The 22,856-nt window shown below is 38.9% G+C and overlaps 1 protein-coding gene across 2 annotated transcripts in view; it reads left to right on the forward strand.

Moving 5' to 3' along the window:
- Positions 1 to 22,856, forward strand: part of LOC126347901 (WD repeat-containing protein 20) — a 66,695-nt gene that overhangs the window by 25,537 nt on the left and 18,302 nt on the right. Inside the window, exons 3-4 of one of the 2 annotated variants that reach the window (XM_050002311.1) lie at positions 7,119 to 8,354; positions 9,410 to 9,561. In XM_050002311.1, the coding sequence (XP_049858268.1) occupies positions 7,119 to 8,354; positions 9,410 to 9,514 (1,341 nt within the window). In that variant the 3' untranslated portion in view covers positions 9,515 to 9,561. The remainder of the gene's footprint in view (positions 1 to 7,118; positions 8,355 to 9,409; positions 9,562 to 22,856) is intronic. The other variant, XM_050002310.1, reaches the window with a different exon arrangement.

The following is a 22,856-nucleotide window of genomic DNA, read 5'->3' on the forward strand; positions in this document are numbered from 1 at the left end:
GTTGTCACACTCAACACAAGCAACAATACCACGAGTATGTTTGGAATAAAAATTGGAAAACTGTTGTTACATTTTATGGAAAGAAAAACTGACATTTTTCTGAAAAGAATGTAGCTGACACAAAAGGTGAAAACTTGAAGAGAAATAGATGACAAAAATAAAGCCTTACACAAATTGGGGTCAACAAATTAAAAAAACTTGGAAATGTTGCCGAAGGTATTTTTTCCTATGCATCCTGATCTTCCTCAGAATCACCTTGCAGGGGAAACTGCGGGGCTTGCATCAACTGCAGTGGAACCTGGCACATCAATGAGGCTGACAAATTGTTTAGTGCCCCGGAGAGAGCTTGCTGCTAGTTGACGAGAGCTTGCTGTTGTTAAAAAAGAAATAATTGAATTTCTTACACTGACATGTTAGCTGTGTATCAAACCAAGCAATGATTACGTCCCCCCCCCCCAGTCAAAAACAATGCTTTGAATGCAAAACGCTACATATGTGTTATTTGAAGTCTCCTGAGTGAGCGTGCCAAGTTTCCGTCACCTCTGACAGATAGTGTAGCTGCAGGCCAGTTTCAAAATGGTGTCTGTAGGTGATGTACACTACAAGCAATGTGACTTCATTGAATTTTTCACTGCGTAGAAAGAAACTGTGGGGAATATTCACAAATGTATGTGCAAAGTCTATGGAGCATCTGTTACCGACAAAGTACAGTTAGTCACTTGGCAAGGAGGGTGAGGTCACCAGAAGATGGTTTGGCGGAGCACCACGATTTGGAGCGGTCGAGGAGACCATCCACAGCTGTCAAACCTGAGATTTTGCAGCAAGCTGATGTCATTTGCGAGGACAGAAGCATTATGACTCAGCAGTTGGTGCTGCATCTGTCATAAGCAGAGAAAGTTCACACAGTGAAGCACTGGCTCCACCAACAAGAGAAGGGTTGGTACCGACAGGGCATACACGCCCTTGTTTCACACTGGAGGAAGACCATACAATGGGATGGAGATTACATGGAAAAATAGGGTGTGTAGATAAGACACCAGTCTTTCATGTGTGTAATTCTCATTATGTTCCACAAAGAACTGTTGTAGAAAAAAAAAAAAAATGTGGTGAGTTACATTCTGGGCAACCCTCATAGATTGTATTGAACTCTGTTAGGAAATACTGTTTGATTACAAGGGTGGCTTAGGGTAATTCTCTTAAGTCAGAATAAGATTTTTAATATTCAACTTGAAACACAAGTATGGCCAGCAAACAGCTGTATTGGGTTGTTAATGGCTGGATGTACTGCTTGCCGACAGTGTTAGGAAGTAATCATTGAATTTGGTGGCCAGTGATTTGAAACTGCCACCATTTCTGCCAGAGCTATTTTCTGGGGCTCACTATCATTAGAATGAGTAGTTTAGTTTGTTTCTTGTTTAATAATGTTCCAAATAGTGATTTACTTATTCTTGGCGTGTTTTATTTTTGTAGCGTTGTACATAAGTTTTGCTTTTTAATGATGTATGGAGGATTTGACTGTAGTGTAGGTGTTTCTGATCTTGTTTATTACTCACTCTTTGAATTATTCAGAGCTCTCTCTTCCTAGCAAAACATACTTCAGTCCCAGGAGCTATCCTCTGCTTATCCTTGCTTCTGTTCAATTTTGCCCGTATTTGTTTTAGGGACAAACAAAATTCAAAATGCTATACAAATATGTTTCAGAAAAAGTTAGATTTTCCATCAACACCGTCTGCATTACGGATTTCTCCCCAGCATTCTTCCCATGTTTTCTCTGTTAAACACTGTGATTGAGTCATTGTTTGTGATTCTACAGAACAATACAATACTTTCCTCTGTGATCTGTACTAACTGGCCAGTTAATTTGATTTTTAACATTTGACCGTCATGTTTAGATAAACCTTTGACTATTGGTTTAAATCACTGCAGGTTGTTGTGTGCCTTACCTAATTGTCAATAGCTGTTGCACTTCAATCCACATAGGTGCAATATAAGTGTTAACCTATAAAAGCCATTATTTTAATTTCCTTTACTGAAATTTCCATGATATCTTTGTAATGTATTTTCTCCAGGTCCTGAGTAGTTGTGTGAAGATACCTCCCCTCCTCCCCCCTCGCTTCCTTGAAATCAGTGTAAGGGCTTCAGCGTGGAAGAGTGCTTTCAATGGTGACAGATCATTCAGCTGTATCCCAGAGTTTTTGTTAAATATTGATCCGTGAATAACGCCATCAGTGTAGAAAACAAATAGATTAACTACATCGTTGTCACATCATTTATTTATTTGCTGTGCTATCATGTCTACCAGTTTTCTACCCAGTCTGGCAGGGAGTCAACACAACAATCTCCACAAACAATGATTTTCCATTTAAGTCAACATAATCTCACTAAAACACTTTTCTACTGCTTTATCAAGGTTAAGACACTTCTTCTCAGCCATCTATATAGCTGTTTTGTTTGCTGGTCCATTACCGCGTCTTGTGGTGCAACATTCAAAATTCTGTTCAACATAGCATTCATAAACCTGGAGGGCCTGAAATTTAACTCAGTTTTTTCAGACAAAGATAAAAAAAGACGTAATGGAAAGTAGTCAAATCAAATTGGGCTATGCTGAGGGAATTAACTTAAGAAAAGGACACTAAAAGTAATCTATGAGTTTTACTGTTTGGGGAGTTAAATAAATGAGGATGGCGAAAGTAGAGAGGATATGAAATACAGACTGTCAGTGGGAATAAAAGCATTTCTGAAAAAGGGGAATTTATTAATATTGTATTTGCTTTGCTTATCGGGGGTGGTTGTGGTGGGAGGAGACTAGTAATGAAGTGAAGTGTGGACAACAAAAAACTCAATCAAGAAGAGACTAGAGGCTTTTGGAATGTGTGACTACATGAGAATGCTGAAGATTAGAGGAGTAAGCCTATATTGGATAACTAATTAGTTGAATTGGGGGATAATAAATTTGTGGTGCAACTTAACTAAATGAAAGGATTGGTTGATGACTCATTTTGAGGAGGCATCAAGGTGTAGTCAATTTGATAATGGAAGGAAGGTTTGGGGGGGGGGGGGTGAGTAAAAATTGTAGAGGGAGCTAAAAGCTTGACCAGAGTAAGCAGGTGCACATGGATGTACATTGCAGTAGCTACATGAGGCTTGCGTAGGTTACTGCTTTAGAGAGAAGCCTGAGAGTTTCCAAGCAGCATATTTTGGAGTGAATTTTGTATCTTGCAACAATAATTAGCATATACGTAAATAGCAGTTTTGTTGGATCTGAGTCAAAAACCAATAGACAAACGAGTGAGAAAAAGGTGTAATTTATTTGGAATGCTTTTTTGTGCAAAAACTAAAACAGTGCTTTTAATAGGGAAACACTCTTATTGCACTAAAATTATGAGCAATGCTTCAGATGACTTGGCTGTAGTATAATGTATGATTAAGGTAAAGGCACCTGCAATAAAGTAAACCATGGAAGATCCAGAATGGGATGGAACAATAAAATGGGAAGTAAAGAAGAAAAGAAACTTTTTTAAATTAATTAATTGTTAAGAATATGACCTTAGCTTTCACCTGCATTCTGGTAAAGAAATTGGGCATCATTACTTCCCACCTACCGGGTGGCACTGTGCCAAAGAAGTTAACAACAATTTCATCTTTCAGAAAGAATGAACTTTTGTCTACATCCACGTCACACTAATAAAACAGTGCACAGTGCAAGGCAAATGTTACCTTTTACCAATATTTGCAATTGTGTTTCTACGTACATATACTTATGTAAAAAAGACAGTGCTCAGTGCAAGGCAGAGGCTAACTGTTACCAATATTAGCAATGCCCTGTCCTATACACTCATAGTAGAGTAGCGGGGCAGGGGTGATTTCTGCAGACTCACTAGTCTGTCTATCTTCTTCTTATGAATGCCCTATGAGATAAAGCAGTAGAATTTCACAAGAACAATATCATGTGTGTTGCAAAGATTACAAGTTACATGAGCATTTCTGTACAAGCAATACCAACCTTTTATAATTTTTGCAGTGCATCTTTCAATTTCTCTGATACTTGTTATCTGGCTTACTTGGTATGGACAGAGAAGATCACATTAGTGCCTTATGGTCACCTTATAACAGTTGCTTTCACAGAATACTCTCAAAGATTGTAAGTTGTCTGATCACATTTCCTACTAGTTTGTTCTTTCCTTTCCATATCATACCAAGTTGTTGTATTGTCCATACTGATTTATGTAATGTAGCATACCCCATAAGTGTACCAATAATATTGCAATTAGTTAGTAAAGGTTTCTTTGTCTTGCTTATGGAGGTTACCCTGCATTTATCCAATCATCCATAATGTCTCGTAGAGCCCATCTTGTAGGAGAAGAGGCAAGGTATGTGTTAACTAACTATGAAGCTGTTTGAAAATGCGTTAATGGTTGACTTGCTGAGTTTCTGTAAACTTTTTGTGCATATTCAAGTTAAATTTAAGGTTCTACCTTGAAGAAAATATAATTGTACTAATATTTATCAGAGGACAATAATTATGTATGTGCCACAAGAACAGATGTTTGTTGCAATAGGCCTTAGTACTTGTCATGCAGTAAAGAGGGATCTTGGATTTCATAATCTAAATAATCAGATAATATGTAGATTTAGCTAATCATCTTACTTTTATGAAATTTTATTTGGAATTTATAGAGATTTGTGTTGGGAGCTTATTTGCAACTTGTAGCAATGGAATACAGAACCCATGAAAATGTACACGAAGATCTTTGAAAATACCCCTATGTCTCTTTTACTCTGTATTCAGACATCTCACTTTTATTGAATAATATGGTTATGGTATGAGGTCAGTTTGATCTTTGGATGTGATTTTGACACTTAAATAAATTACAGAATTTAAAGTTTCCACATTTTAGTTTATTTGAGCAGATAAGGTTTAAGCTTTATAGCCATCAGAAAATCTTAAGCAATATAAAGTATATGATTATGCTTTCTCAGTGGCTTTTCTTATTAAAACATGATAAACACTGTGAGTCCTATAATTTGTAAATACTTTACTTACTTCAACTGTATTGGTCCAAAAAATAATTTCATACAACAGCAAAGAATGGAAGTATGCAGAAAACAAGCTATACTCTGAGTGAATGTGTACTTAATGACTATGAGACATACTTTCAAATGCAAAACATGCTGAAATGACAGGATTGATACTGACTGCAAAGATAGTACGTTGAGTTGCAGACGGGCCAAAACCTTCTGTAAATAGGAAAACACACATTCACAGAAGCAAGCACAACTCACGCACACTTGACCACCGTCTCCAGCAGCTCGAACCCAAAACCCACCCTGTAGTTTCTATTGTTTGGCATGCTGAAATGAGCTTGATTGAGCTGCATTGAATGACCACTAAATAAGTGAATAATACATTTCCCTACACATCATGCATATCCAAAACTTTCTAAAACTACTAATAAAAATTAACTGTATGTTTGGTGAGCATCATTCACTGGTACTGTTGACAATGAGCAACACATTTTTAATGGAAGTGATACATTACACCTTAACCCCTCAGTGCTGAAAGTTATATTTTTGTAACAAAAACCTCTGTTTGCAACTTGTCTTCTTGTACATTCTTTCATATAACCAAGCAATATACCATAAGATAATGTAATTAGAACATGTGTACATGGTCGTGTGCAGGGGACTTCTCACTGTTACCACCAGGTAGAACATACAATTCTGGTAGTGGATCCACATGACTGTGTGCAATGTAAACAAGCAACAAATTCAATTACCATCTAGCTTAGCCTATGTCCATTTTATGCAATATGACAACAAAAACTTCAACTTGGAAGTAGATTCACAAAGTAGGGAGATGCACTGTAACATAACAGATCGTACCAAACAAACAGTGACACAAGACTTGAATATGTAGTAACAAAACATGCTTTCCTTTTCTTTTTGTGATTGAGAGTATGTTGTTTGATCTTTAGTCCTATGCAGTGTGGGATTGTTGTCGGTGCAGATGGTATTATCTTTTAGTAATTATTAAACATGTACAGTTTTTGTAGAAATTGTCCAAAAACATACAGCTCAGTGCTGATGTAATGGAAGATGCTAAAATTTCAGCAATTTATGAGCTCTTATTATCACAGTTTAGTTTTGTAATTACAAAATGTGGGTTTTATTTATTTATTGATTTTTCTTATGTAGAAGAACATCTGAGGGAAAAAACAAAGTTCCAAAACTGGTAATGTAGATTTAAATCTTACATTACATCTTATAGCTATGTAAATTAATTTGCAGTCAGTGGATTTTATTTTCATCGTATAGATCATTAGACCGCTGACACCTTCTAATAAGAATCCTTCAATTTATGATAGCTTGACACAAATATCCATGTGGAAATTCTGTTGTCTAAAGTTCCTTACAATCACCCAGCAATGAACTTTTTCTACAAAAAAATCACCAGCAAGCAATCTGGAGTGTCATTGACCCTTTATGTGTACTAGAAACATTAATAGTTCTGTACAGGACGTTTGTAGTGGGAGAGGCTCTAGAGAAATATGTGTTAGGAAGGTGCCAATCTATTTTTAACTTTGATGTAAATCGGATTCTGTATAATGACTGCTTTGCAAAGAGTAAAACAATAACTGATAAACACTACAGAATTACTCTGTCAGCCGAATACAAAAATTGAAGAGAAAAGTCATAGGTCACAAAAGACAAAGGGGTCCTTCAGTAATGACAGTGAAATTTGGTTTGGGAGTGTGAAAACTGATGGATTTAAAGTAAAATTCTGGAACATCTGCTCTGTTCAGTGGATTTGGCTACCTTTTGCTTCCATCTGTTTCCGTGTTTAAAGAAACTTGCCATGGCAAAATCATTCTGAGTTCAGTAAGAAGATTACAGCAGCACAAAAATAAATCCTTCATTGTACCTAAAGAGCATATTATTTCATCACTAGACAAGAAACTTAGCACCTTACTCTTACACATTTGTAGACCTGTATAATTTTCCATGGTGTAATTGGTATTAACTATTACAGAAAAAACATAGTGATATTATATAAATTAACAAAGATTACAAAATATATTATGATATATATTTTTTAACTAAAACTATTTTGTTGACAGAGGCTGATCGACAAAACAAAAGTAACCTGCATCCGGTGGGTCCCTGGTTCGACAAACCTTTTCTTGGTCTCGCACAGTAGTGGACAACTGTACCTGTACAATGAAGAGCTTCCATGTGGCACTGCACCTCCTCACTATCAAACTTTCAAACAAGGTGACGGTTACACTGTGCATACGTGCAAGACAAAGAGCACACGCAATCCATTATACAGATGGGTTGTTGGATCAGAGGGTTGTTGTGTTAACGAGTTCGCATTTTCACCAAGTGGTACTCATCTTGCCGTCGTCTCACAAGATGGTTTCTTGCGTGTTTTCAACTATGACACTATGGAACCTGCTGGCATTGCACGTAGTTACTTTGGTGGTTTTTTGTGCGTGTGCTGGTCACCTGATGAACGTTATGTTGTTGTTGGTGGTGAGGATGACTTAGTCACTGTGTGGAGTTTCGCAGAGAGGCGTGTTGTAGCACGTGGTCAGGGGCATCGAAGTTGGGTCAGTGTTGTAGCTTTTGATCCTTATACATCATATAGCAGTCATGACGATTTTAGTGGAGGTTCAGATGAGGACGATCCAACGGAAAGGCACCCAGTAAACAATGAACTAGGGCGTGTTAACACAGCTACGTGTTATAGGCTAGGGTCTGTTGGGCAAGACACTCAGTTATGTTTGTGGGACATAACGGAAGATATTCTCAAGCAACCACCGTGTCCACCAAAGCCCAGGGTAACTGGAACCACAACATCTAGTTTGTCAAATGCAAATGGAACAACATGTCGTGCTAATGCTGTAGGAGCATCTCGAGGCAACACTTCTTCTCCACAACAGACTGATAACCCATCAGGGAAAGATAAGGACTGTGTAGCTGATGGTAACCTCTCATCACATATGCACAATTCTACTGGTCCGTCTCTGACACAGAGGTTAGCGGGTTTTGGGTTTGGTGACAGAAAGGATGCTCATAAACGGAACTTCAGCCTAGCATCTCGAGGTGGTAGTGGAAGTGGGAGTGCAGAAAAGAGTGGTCATTCAGCAGCTAATCGTTCGACTGCCGATGATCCGATGAAACTCATTGGAACAGCTGCTTGTCCTCGATTTGACGAGTGTCCTGTGTTAGAACCGCTTGTGTGTAAAAAGATAGCTCATGAAAGGTTAACTGCACTCGTGTTTAGAGAAGACTGTTTTGTGACAGCATGCCAGGATGGATATGTCTACACGTGGGCCCGACCTGGGAAAATGGTATGTACCTGACATTATTTCTTCTGTATTATTGTAGAATTTACTGTTAGTACTTTTTTTAGTGTAATCGACATAGCAAAATATTTGTATTTCACATTTTTATTTTGTGAGGTAGATCTGCAGCTTCCATTTCCATTTCTTATTATGTAAGAAGAACCTGCACACTATTCTTAATCACACTATCGTGTTACACTAGCTTTTTTTATCAAATATTTGTAGTTTTTACGACAGTGATTTTAACACTTCATGTGTTTCTGCCAACTCCTACTGGCGACTGCCAGTTTGTACCCTTATGATGTACAGAGTTTCATTTATTAACACCCATTGTGGAAAGAAGGCAGAAGCTGGACCCCTGGTCCAGATACTAAATTGTGTACCAGCTCTGTGTATCAGACGCAAAATAATTTGACATTATTCTCCAGAGGGAGAGGAATGAGATTTTATCAACATGGAAGTGTAGCTTCACACAATTAGTTTCAATGCTTACACGTGGGTGTATTAAGTTCAATTATGGGACACAGTTCACCCACTGAAAAAGCTGAATTAGTAGTTGAAGTCACAGCTCTTGTATTCTGTTCACTTTTATCATTTGTTCTTTCAGGTGTACAGTAGTTTTGATAAAAGATAGTAGTCAGTTAACTGGCAGAGCTGTAGGATTTTTGTTAATCCTACAGTTGAGTGGGAATGGTGCTCAGTAAAAATATTCTTGCTCTGAGATTGCATCACTTTATAAATTGTTCCACTGTTCCAGCCACTTTTACTGGTGACCTTCATCAGGGTGATGATATAGACTTATAGGCCAGTTCTAACTTGGACTCTATATACTACTGTTTCTCCCTGTCATTTTATTACGTATGGTCATCATCAGGTTCTTCTGATTGGGTGACAGGAGTGGACTCAGATGATCCATTGATGATTTATTTGTTTGTTTTGTATTGACTGATATTGGCAAATCAGAGGGGAGCCACTGCCGTGACATAGCACTGCTCCCACAATGTTCGGTGGTGGTTGCCACATGTCAGTGCGACTTGTTCTTTCAGCTACAATGTTTACAGCCGTGTCTCTTGGGGCAGCCACACGAGCACTGTCAACCCATAGGCCAGCTATTGCTGGCAACCAGGACAACAGAAGCTTCTATCCATCATCGCAGTTCATGTTAGCAAGCCGCTTAACTATTTGAATCACCTCTCATATCTTCCTGTTGATGGTAAGTGGCTGCTTAGCAAGTTCACAGGCTTCCTGGAACATGTACACCCATCACACACATTTTCATGTTCTGCTGCTGGTGACTTGCTGTGTTGTCTGAATAGTGTGTGACCCTCATAATTCATTGTGTGTGTGTGTGTGTGTGTGTGTGTGTGTGTGTGTGTGTGTGTGTGTGAGACTCACCACTGTAAACTTATCCGTATCAGCACACATCATAAACACCAGACATGTGCCACATATCAAAACCATTTTTCACGGATCCCAGTTGATACGATTTTGTTGCTTGTGTGTCAGCCAGGATTGAGGCCTACTCAACCGAAGAAGACCCAGGTTGGTTGCTGCTTCCTTGCACGTACTGTAGAATGTGCCATTACTCTATTTCCTCTCCACTGCCAGCTTAATTATTTATCATCATCGTTTTGTGGGTTATTGCCTTATGGTCAACAATTTACTCTGAGGGTGGTATGTAGCTTTTGCTGTTTCATCCTGTGTTGCTCATCTGATGTGCCACCTTAGTTATCATATGTATGTGATGGGTGGGGAATTGATTGCATGATTGGTATTTGTGGTTTTCCTGTACACAATTAGCAACTTGGCTTCTGATGTTCTCAGTACTTTCACTTTCATGAAGGGGAGCACAATGCCCTGTTCTATTTGCACCTAAAATTGAATGTTTGCATGCTATTGATTAAGATAGTGTGTGGAATTGCAGAGTTCCTCTGATTCTTCTGGACCGATTATTAATTTATTGTCCACATATTGAAGTCAGCAGTTTGAACACAGTGATACAGAAGAGAATGTTAATTTTTCAAAGGCACACATGTATGTCTGGTGCAATAGGTTAAGAATGGGTATCACATACCTACACCATCCAGTTCACCTAAAATGGTGATTATTAGCTGACGACACAAGTGGTCGCACATGAAGATTATGAAGTATTTCCGTTTTCGTGAGGCTATATTTTATGAAGACGTGATTTATACCTTTTATAAAGACATCATTTTATGATCCAGACAGGGGAAAATTTAAGCTTTCAACCTGAGTTTTTGTTTGCATGTGCCATTTAATGGTGTGCATTGTTATTGTTAGAGAACATAAATGAATTACTGACCCTTCGTAATTGGTGAGTGCTTTAATGTGTGTGAATAAACAGTTCTGGTGCAGTTTGGAAAGCCTTCAGGTAACAGTTTCTATGTTGTATTTCTATGTTTCTATAGTTGTGTTGATATAAGTTAATCCATGACAGTTGTAGTGGGTTGGGTGCAGCAGCTTCATATGCCTTCCTTTATCAATAACGTAAGACGATTTTGTAAATGTCTATGTGAATGCCTCACTGTTGTCACAACTGTGTGGATGGCTACTGTTTTAGCCTGCAGCCATGTGCATTTCACTGTTGAAAGCTGACAGCAGTGGCAAGAGCTGTCAGGGATCTCTTTACTCCATCTCTACTCTATATCCTGCACATGAACACACTGCGCACTGAAATGTAGTATGAAGTTTCGTCTAGCAATAAAGTTTACACCTCCCCACTTCCAACAATGTTGCTAGAATTTAGAAAGCGTTACCTACCCATCAAGGAAATCGTACTACTGTTTAACCAGACCTGCTTGTGAGAGACTTCAGAAGACCGGTATGGGCAGCTGGCCGTGTTGGGTTATTCTTGGGTTTCTATGTAGTCCATTTAACGTCAGTTTAAAATTTTTGAATGTTTCTTTTTTGGAATGATGCTACTAGGGTAAGTAATAAATACCATATCGTTCTCCTGCAAGGCTAGTTTTAATGTTGTTTTGCTGCTTTCCTGTCAGTTTCACTCCTTATTAATTAGCAAGGATTCTTATTTCATTTCATATGGATAAGTAGACCTTGTTGCAGACCTTTGTGTCACCATAAAAATTGGAGTTGGTATCCAAGAATTGAACCTGGGACCAGTGTCATTGAACACATACTGCCAGCATGGTGTAGCAATCAAAGGTCATGTGTTTATATTTGGTGTTAGTGAAAATATAACCATACTACATATTTAAGTAACTTGTTATAAACCTTGATTACAGAATATTGGGTTTTGCATTAGCACAAACAGAGCTACATGATACTATTGTGTGATCTTTGCCTACTGATGTTTGGCACTATGTAGCAATATGGCAGAAAGTTAGCAGAAGTACGGTTTACTCTCCACAGGTCCAGAGCTTTAGCGTTCCCACTTCATGTGCAATTATTTTTGCTTCTTGCTTTATTATGTTGCATTGCTCAATATATATATATATCGTTATCCTTGTTAGAAACATACACAGAAGTTATATTGCTGCTCTATTCCAAGTGTATCATTTTTCTGCAGATTGACACCAGAACTCTCATTCTGTACGACAGGTTTGAGACTTTAGTATATGGCTAATTCTGATACTTTAGCAGATGGTTAAGAATAATATATTACCATTTCTTCTGGAATGCTGGCTTTGTGTTACTTGTGGAAACTCTGTAGACTAACAAAACACTGACTATTTCACTGTCAAACTCCATTACATCTCTCTTGTCACATCTCCACCATTCCATGCAGTTTAGTGGCCTTAACAGTGAAGGCTGCCTTTTCTTGTTTACAGCATAGCATTAAACTTGATTCCTTTTTAAATGGCCACAACCCAATGTCAAATGAGTGTAGGAAAGATTTTGAATAGCAGGAGGACTGTACGCATCTGCCCATTAGTATACAGCCTACCTCTTATCTTTATAGCCGAAAATATTGCTCCAGCTATATTGTGAGATGTTGCATCCAGGGAAAAACTGATTTTGTCAAGAATGTTTTGCGTGAATGTATTGGTTGTGTATTTACTGACTAGAATGTTTGAACTCCGAGTTAGATTGCCTGCTATTTGAAACAATAATATTCCTGTTGAAACACTTAAATGCATTTCAGTGGCAGGCTCAGAACTACAGTTGATGTCACTCTTCTTTCAGTCTCTGCTGTGTTCCACCTCCTCAGCAGCGCTGTCATTGTAAAATGGCTTTTTCCATAAAAGTACATGTTATAAGCTTTTGTCCTTGCCTTCGAATTGTTTGTTTGATACTAACTTGTGACTGGATTAACTGTGTTGATCCAGTCATCCAATTTAAAAATCTAATCATAGTTGCCCATTCTTGGTGCAAGAATGTTTAACACGCACAAACACAAGCACGGGCGCACGCGCGCACACACACTCACGCGCGCGTGCGGAGAGGGAGAATAAATTCAGGATTCATTTCTTGTATTGTTCACAACCACATATCTCAGTTTCCAGCTGTTCTGCTCCTTCAGCAAACTGTCCCACCCTTTTTTTATTTCACAAAAAAACTTGGAAATACACATGCTGAAATCAAAAAGCCATAAAATTGCACTGAATTACCACTAACTGTTAATTTATGCTTAATGATTACCCTTGTAAAAGAAACTCCCATATTATACATTGCGTCCTTTGTTGATCTGTGGTATCAGTGCATCTCATGTATCCTCGGGTGCTAAGTCTTGTGCAATGCATAACTCAAAAAATTTACAGTCGTTAATAAAATAAAAACTTTTTCATTCTCTAGCACATCTTGCACATCAAATTCTGTTTTGGGAGTAACTTCGGCAAATTTATGTAGTTTTCAAAGAACGAGAATTCGAACTATGCCAGGAGCTTGAAATGTCCTAGGTATTAATACAATAAACACAGCTTATTTTTGACATTACACATATATTTAATTTCATACAATACATGTGAAGGACAGAACTTGTGTAGCCTTCCTCAGCATTATTTATGATGATTCCATTTTTATGAACAATATTTCAACAATCAATCCCATCATCTTCTGTAGGTGTTAGATGCTATATTGTATTTGCACTAATTACCTAAATTCCAACCAGACTACACCCATAGATGCTCTTTTTTTTTCCTGCCCTGCATTCTTACTCCATGAAATACATTCTTTCTGTGTTTGCCAACTGTGGTGGGTGAAGTGGCCTGCAATATTTTAATAAATTGGGTGCTAGACCCCAAGCCTTGTTTAAATTGTAACACCCATTCAGGTGTATTAGGTTTTCCAACTTCTTCTTCTTCCTCCCCCCCCCCCCCCCCCCCCCCCCCCCCAATGGGTTCCACAGCTTCGCTGTCCCTGAAACCTTCCAGTTGTACCATGAAATATTGTCACTGTATTTAATTTCTCTGTTATATTCAGGGCAGTGCTCGGTGACCATTGATTTGCTTGGCTCTTTTATTTGGGTGTGTCGTTGATGTTTCTTGCACTTCTGCATGCCATTGTACTGGTTCACAACAGTCAACAAAGATAGAAAGTCTTGTATGTAATGTTAAATGTGATACACACCTCAGAAAGCTGGATGTGTACCATATTCAACATGAACATGGAATGTTTTGCGTGGGGCATAATATTAAAACATTTGAGGACACTCAACTAAAACAGGATCTGGTTTCATCTCCAGTACTGACAGTGTTGAGCATAAATGTAAAAAGTTCAAGTATTGCGCAATACATTTAAAACAGGCATGCACAAAGCAAAGTTGTGAGGGATGGGAAACACTTACTGTAGTTCAGAAGCCATGTTAGAAAGCTGTCACAAAAACAACGAGCGTCACTGCTAATTTAACTGTAGCCAAAACTTCACAGGCAAATAAAACTTGAACAAAGCAAAAATTAGCATAAGGACAGTCATTTGGGAAGCAGTCAGCAAATTTGAAAGTAAAATACTAAGAAGTTTCAGTCTTATGTTAAATCAGTTAACGAAAATAGCACTCTAACCAGATGCTCTGTGACCATAATGACATCAAAACAGAGGATGACACAAAGAAGGCCAAAATGCTAAATGTCCCTTTCCTTTTTGGGTTGAAGTTATTTTTATATGCTATGTAGCTCAGTGTTATTAGTTATTTTTGTGTGCATCTTTGTTCCAATGGTAAATGTATAATTCTGCATTGAAAAGGCATATTTTTGAGGTTTTGGATGGCACAAGTATTAATTTATTATAGTGTCAGTTTTTGTTGGTTTCCTGTATATTTCGAAAGTATGCATGTTGTTAATATTGCTTATTTTTAGGTCCAAGAAGGCAGTGGACTTATTCATTTCCATTTCTATGATAAATTTTATTTTTCAGTGTAATGTAAAAGTTCTTGCTGGGTTAGTTGGGTGGCTAGCTTTGTTCCCTTAGTGAGGTGTAATTTAACAGCTGCATATCCGTAATAATAGATGATTTTGTTTAAGAGTGGTTTTTTGCACGGAAAATTTTTCTTCTATCTTATTTAAGAAGATATCATAACAATATGAGAGAAGGAAAGTTGCTACTCACCGTATAGTGGAGATGCTGAGCTGCAATAGGCACAATTAAGATTCACACAATCATTTTATTGTGCTTATCGCGGCTCAGCATCTCCGCTATATGGTGAGTAGCAACTTTTCTTCTCTCTTTCCATTGATTGATTAAGAAGATATCGGCTATTTTTTCTGGCTGTTATGCTGCCCACACCTACTCCTTCTGTTTGTGGATTTTTCTATTGACTGCAAAGTTTTTTAAATGAACATACTTTAAAAAAAGGACACTCTCTCTCTCTCTCTCTCTCTCTCTCTCTCTCTCTCTCTCTCTCTCTCTCTCTCTCTCTCTCTCTAGAAAGTTTTATTGACATTCTAAGACAATGAACCATATAGAACCAAAACCCACAGGTTACAAACATAACAATTACAGGCAGCAACCTATACATCGTCTATGATATAGTAATTAAATGTACCTTCACAAGCCAATATGGTTTAAAATTTATTCTATATATTGGTATACTATATAGATTAATGTTATTTCCTGTGTGAGATAATTGTCATTCAACTCACATCCACACTGAGTAACTTAGACATCAGGCGACATTTGCATTGTAGATGAACACAGTATTACTGTGGTTAAAATTTTATGAGTTTTGTTATTGTTCTTTTTTTAACATCAATATGTTTATAATACCATGTAAATGGCACGGTTTTTAAAAAATGATAAGAAAATCAAAACATAGCTATGAGCATTGAGATACAAATTACAAACATGGCACAGATTACACCATAACAGCAAAATCCTTCCTTGAAGATAACTATCTCTTTAAGTTCTTCTCTATATTTAACATACCGCAAGCCTAATAATTCTTTGTTTCCTCATATGTCATAAATATTTTTATCATACAAAATTTATCAAAGATGTATATTTCAATTATATACAAAATGTCCATACATTTTTCTGATTTCGTTTCTATATTAATGTGAATAAAAATACTCCTTAGTACTGTATTAATGTTGTTGTTGTGGTCTTCAGTCCAGAGACTGGTGTAATGCAGCTCTCCATGCTACTCTATTCTGTGCAAGCTTCATCATCTCTGAGTAACTACTGCAGCCTACATCCTTCTGAATCCGCCTAGTGTAGTCATCTCTTGGTCTCCCTCTACGATTGTTACCCTCCAAGCTTTCCTCCAATACTAAATGGGTGAGCCCTTGATGCCTCAGAATGTCTCCTACCAATCAAATCCTTCTTCTAGTCAAGTTGTGCCACAATTTCCTCTTCATTAGTTATGTGACCTACCCATCTAATCTTCAGCATTCTTCTGTAGCACTACATTTCAAAAGCTTCTATTCTCTTCTTGTCTAAACTAATTATCGTCCACGTTTCTCTTCCATTTCATGGCCACACTCCATACCAATACTTTCAGAAAAGACCCCTGACACTTAAATCGGTACTCAATGTTAACAAAATTTCTCTTCTTCAGAAACGCTTTCCTTGCCATAGCCAGTCTACATTACATATCCTCTCTTCTTTGACCACCATAAGATATTATGCTTGCCAAATAACAAAACTCATTTACTACTTTACGTGTCTCATTTCATAATCTAATTCCCTCAGCATTGTCTTATTTCAATTGACTACATCCCATTATCCTTGTTTTGCTTTTGTTGATGTTCATTTTATATCATCTTTTGAAGACTCTGACTCTTTCCATGCCGTTCCACTGCTCTTCTAGGTCCTTTGCTGTTTCCGACAGAGTTACAATGTCATCAGCAAACATCAACATTTTTATTTCTTCTCCATGAATTTAATTCTTATTCTCAATTTTTTCTTTTGTTTCCTTTACTGCTTGCTCAATATACAGAATGAATAACATCTGGGATAGGCTACAATCCTGTCTCACTCCCATGTCAACCACTGCTTCCCTTTCATACCCCTGTCTCAAAATCTATCTCTAAGTCTGCAACTGCTACAAACTTAGATTTGCCTTTCCTTAACCTAGTTTCTAAGATAAGTCATAGGTTCAGTATGTCACACAAAGTGCACAGTCCCCACACCATTACAGAGTCTCCACTAGCTTGAACAGACCTCGGCTGACATGATGCAAGTCCATGGATTCACGAGGTTGTCTGTGTACCTGAACACATCCATCCGCTCGATACAATTTGAAGTGGGATTCTTCTGACCAGGCAACTTGTTTCCAGTCATCAACAGTCCAATGTCGGTGTTGACAGACCCAGGCGAGGCGTAAAGCTTTGTGTTGTGCAGTCATCAAAGGTACACAAGTGGGCCTTCAGCTCCGAAAGCCCATATCGATGATGTTCTGTTGAATGGTTTGCACGCTGACACTTATTGATGGCCTAGCATTGAAACCTGAAGCAATTTGCGGAACGGTTGCACTTCTGTCACGTTGAACGATTCTCTTCAGTTGTCGTTGCAGGATCTTTTTCTGGCTGCAGGGATGCCAGAGATTTGATGTTTTAGCGGATTTCTGATATTCACGGTGTACTCTTGAAATGATCGTATGGGAAAATCTCCAGTTCATCGCTATCTTGGAGCTGCTGCGTTTCATTGCTCATGCGCCGACTAGAAAACCACGTTCAAACTTCCTTAAATCTTGATAACCTGCCATTGTAGCAGCAGTAACAGATCTAACAACTGCGTCAGACACGTGTTGTCTTATATAGACATTGCTGACTGCTGCACCATATTCTGCCTGTTTACATCTCTCTGTATTTGAATACGTATGCCTTTACCAGTTTCTTTGGCACTTTAATGTATAAATAAATGTAAACATACAGTATCTTTGAAGTATGTTCAATAGCTGTGAAACTTCAAACCAGCTGTCAAAATTATTTTAAGTAGGAAACATTTCACAATGGATAGAAAAAACAACCTCGTGAAGATGCAGTATGTACATACATTAAGAAAACTTAAATGTAAATGAAATTTGTCAAACATCCTTTACTTAAACTACCACCAAGTACACAATATGTGTACTCTCTGTATTAACTGCAGCCCGTACTAGAAAACAGAACTAATGCTGAACTAGACCTATATTACGGGATCAATAAACCTTTCAGCAGCTAATTGGAATTATTTTTATATAAAACTATAGGTCTGTGTGTCTGGAATTGGTCTGTTGTAGAGTTGTGGAACATTTTTTTCTGTTTGTGTAGTATGCCATTTTTAGAAACTAAAAATCTCCTCTTAAGGACATAACATGGGTTCTGTAAACAAAGATAATGTGGAACCCAGCTAGCTCTGTCCGTTTGCAAGACTCAAAAAACAATAGATACCAGCACCCAGATTTACACAATCTTCCTTGACTTCTGGGAGATATTCAGTAAATTCCATACTGCCACCTAATAAACAAAATATGAGGATGTAGAATAACAGACCAGCTGTACGAATGGATTGAAGAATTTCTAGAAAACAGAACACAGCATGTCATTCTTAACAGAGAGAAATTTTTGTGCCTGAAACTAACTTCAGGTACACCCCTTGGGGGCATTGTTGGACTGTTGCAGTTCACATTATATTTAAACAAGTTTTTGGATAACATCGAAATTTCTAAGAAGCTTTATGCATATGAAGCTGTTGTACACAGGGAACTCACAATGCTAAAAAATTGTAGCGAAATGCAGGAAGACTTGCAGAGAATGACAGTTGCTTTAGGTATTGTCAATTGACTCCCAACTTAAACAAATGTAACATATTGCGCATACACTGAGGTGATAAGTCATGAGATAGTGAGATGCACATTTACAGATGGCAGTAGTATTGTGTACACTAATTGTAAAGGGACAGTGCATTGGTGGAGCTGTCATTTGTACTCAGCTGATTCATGTGAAAAGGTTTTTGATATGATTGTGGCCATATTAATTGACTATGAAATGCAGAATGGTAGTTGGAGCTAGAAGCATGGGACATTCCATTTCAGAAATCAGTATGGAATTCTATGTTCCGAGATCCACACTATCAAGAATATGCCAAGAATACCAAATTTCAAGCATTACCTCTCACTACCAACAAAGCAGTAGCCAATGGCCTTCACTTAATGACCAAGAGCAGCGGCATTTGCGTATATTTCTCAGTACCAACATCCAAGCATAACTATGTGAAATAACCACAGAAATCAGTGTGGGATGTATGACAGATGTATCCGTTAGGACAGTGTGGTGAAATTTGGCACTAATGGGCCATGGCAGCAGCTTAGAGATAAGAGTGCCTTTGCTAGCAGCACATCACTGCCTGCAGTGCCTCGCTTGGGCTCGTGCCCATATCAGTTGGACCCTAGACAACAAGAAAAACTGAAGCCTGGTCAGATGTATCCCAACATCAGTCGATAAGACCTTATGGTAGGATTTTAGTGTGATGCAGACTCCACAAAGCCATGGACCCAAGTTGTCAACAACACACTGCGCAAGCTGGTGGTGGCTCCGTAATGGTATAGGCTGTGCTTACATGCAGAGGACCGGGTCCTGGTTATGTTTGGCTATTTGGATACCATTTGTAGCTATTTGTGGACTTCATGTTCTCAAGAAATGGTGGAATTGTTACGGATGACAATGTGCCGTGTCACCAAGTCACAGTTGTTTGCAATTGGTTTGAATAACATTCTTGATAATTCAGGCAAATGATTTGGCTACCCAGACCACCTGACACGAGTCCCACTGCTTTTCTGACCTACCTAAGAAATACAACACTTCTTGGTACCATCACATTTTACTTAGCCTCCGCACCTGATATTCCAAGGTTCCCTTCCAATTTTGTCAACCTTTACCCAGCTCGTTGTTTTGGATTAGAGATAGTACCAGTTTCAGCTTTTCTGGACCCAAGACAACTGCAACCTGCAGAGCTCTGTCGGCTGCTCGTTACCCCTGCACTGTGTGTTGACAACTTGTACAATTGGTACAGCTCTCACTCTGTAGCCGCAGCTCAATACCAGCTCTCAGGCTTCATCTGAAGGCCCCCCTTTCTTGGACCCTTTCTCATGGGTTCTAGTTCCCTCATTTCTGTCATTGTGCCATGGTCTATTCTGAAACAGAACTCTTCTTGGACACACAGTGTTGCACAATCCAAGTTTTTGGGACTCCTCTTTGATATAAAGCAGTCTTGGCTGCCCCGTATTCATCAACTGATGACAGACTGCTTGCAGAGGCTTAATGCAGCCACTTTCTTTGCCCATACCTCTTGTGGTGCAACTTGGGCTGCTTGCCTCAGTAGTTACTAGGTCTATTACAGATTAGACTATGGTTGCCAAATTTATGGCCCAGCAGCACCTTTAGGTTCCAAATTATTAAGTTCAGTCCATCATTGTGGAGTTCACCTGGCCACAGGCACCTTCCGGACTAGCCCAGCAGAGATTCTCCTTACTGATTTGGAAATCTTCAGTTCTGATGGTACTATTTGTTGCTCACTTATGTAATCACCATCTGACAGTTTCCTAATCATTCCACTTATCACACAAGAAGCTTCAAACCACTGACACTTGCTCTCTTTCAGGATTTCTTGTTGGAATGTGCCTGGCAATCCTCTGCTGGTAGCTCTGCCTTGCAGCCCTCTGTTGGTAGCTCTGCCTAACCTCCTAAGAATGCACTCTCTCTGTTTTCCCATGTATGTGCCCTTGGTTAGTACACAATCCCCTAATTAGGACCAATGTGTTTTGAGGTCCTAAAGTTCCAGTAGCCCCATGACTGATTAACATCTGTTCCTTTCAATTTTCAAGAGTATCAGGATGTGTCATTTGCACTGACACTTCTAAAACTGTGGATAGGGAGATATATGGTTTTACATCTACCACCAGCCAATAGCAGCTTCTATTGGTGTGAACATAAGGGATGTCCCAGAAATGCTGTGACAGACTTTGAGAGTTTGTAGAGATTGTCTGGAGGAATGAATTGAGGAGATGTACCTGTGTCCAAAACTGCTATCCTACAATAGTACAGAGCGTCGAAGTTACAGGTGCCAGTGTTTGCCACTAGGCCATCCCTTTGATAGCAAATATGACTATACGCTGACAGACCATATGCAGAACATCTCTCAATGTTGTTTGTTATTCGATGATCACAGGCGACTGCCACAATTGCCATTGGGGAAGATGGAGCTAGCTGCCACGTAGAAAGGTCTTGTTGGCTATGAGTGTGATGGTATGTTGCCTTCATGTACGATAGTTTCATGCGTGGGTTTCCATATCCAGTTTTTCTCTTGGGACCCTCTAAAATCTCCAAATGTTTTTGCTGTACAGGAGAAAAATAAACACAGATGGAAACCCGCATCCGAAACATTCATCCACCAGGGCCACAGAGCAAAATCAGTCATAGGGTACAAGGCCTGCTATGCAGCTGTTTTTCCCATATTTTCCACTGGCGCTATCACTGAAAAACAAAGAACCTTGCAAGATGTTCTGCCTATGGTCCGTAAGTGTACAAAGGCACATTTGCTGCGAAGGGGGTGGCGTTTTGGCAGGCACCGGTGCCTGTAACATTGATGGTCTGTAATGTCATTAGAGCAACAAATTGTGTCCAGAAATTACATCCAAAGACCCTCTACAACACCTCAAAGTTTGTCGCAACAGTTTGGGTCACCCTGTATAATCTTTTCATGGCAGAGCTGTTAGCCATTAACAGAGTCCTACTTTTTATTGTGCAGGTCTCACTTGACTGCATTTTAATTTCATAGTGACTTGATGAGCAGCCTACATGCCACTTGTCACTTTGCTATTCATGACCCTCTCTCTGACCTTGTTGCCCTCCCTCCTCAGTTGTCTCACACAACGTCCCAAGTCGTGTATGTATCTCAGGGAATGAACTCGCCAGTCTTTTGGCTAGAGATGAGATCATTCTCCTCACATTTTCTATTATGATCCCCGGTACAAATAAGTCCTCTATTCACTCTGAAGATGGAACATCATGTGGTATTATACTGCCTCCTCTAATAAACTACACACTATCAGTGAGACTACTGCTGCATGGCACTCCTCCCTCTGTCCATCCTAGAAGGAATCCACCAGCCTCTATCACATCCACATCAGCTGTAGCAGACAACCCTCTGCTTTATTTCATGTAATGAGCCACCACCATGGATTCCGTTTTCTCTGTGAAAGTGGATTTTATTCTCAGATATAATGTTTTAAATTATCTCAAGGGCACTGCCTCTGTTATCCCCTTTTTAATCTTTCTTAATTGCTTTTAGATACAGTTTCACTCTTTGTCTGCAGCAACCTATATCCCATTTACAGCGTATCACTGTTGAATAGTGGGTGCTGTTCCTCATTTTAACACTTTGGGTATAACAGATCGGCAGGTGGGATGGCTGTGGGAGGGACGGCTCCTATTGTACGCAGAGCCCTGTGGGCATCTACCTGCTGCCTTAACTGTTTCTCTCATCTTGTTTTGTTATTCAAGGTCTATCTGATGTACATTACTTTTTTAGCCTTCTTGCTTTTACAGTTCTGAATCTCCTAACTACAAGGCATTCTTTTCTCCGTAACTGTCCTCACGTTAATCAGGTCTTTGGGATGTCAGATGTGGATGTGGTTTCACTTGGCACCGATGAGACCTGGGAAAACCTTCATCTACTCTGACCTGCTTACTGCCCTGATCCACGCACTTTCGCTTATCTGTAAATTATTTCTCAACTCTGGCATTAGAATGCTTTCAATGCCTTGATTCTTACTACTCCTACGCATTTTTGCCGGCTAAAAAAATTTCAGACACATGTCACCAATTCCAGATGAACTACCCTTTCGCTGAGGGACTAGTAAATAAGCTCTTTAGGCCCTTCCTTAATCCCAGTTAACAAAGTACTGTCTTCAACACACCATAAGATGGTTTACAGGATATAGATACATATGTAGATACTGGTGAAAGCCAAGTTTCTGGGATGGTGTAGTTAATGAATCTGTCAGAACAGATATGTCAGAAAATCTTGTCACCGGAAATAGAGGTTTCAATTCAAACAGGGTTTGGTGCCCAGCATCCAGTGTATTAAGATATTGTTAGCCATCTCATCCAACAG

This window comes from Schistocerca gregaria, chromosome 1, assembly GCF_023897955.1.
Source record: "Schistocerca gregaria isolate iqSchGreg1 chromosome 1, iqSchGreg1.2, whole genome shotgun sequence".
NCBI classification, from domain to species: Eukaryota; Metazoa; Arthropoda; class Insecta; order Orthoptera; family Acrididae; genus Schistocerca; species Schistocerca gregaria.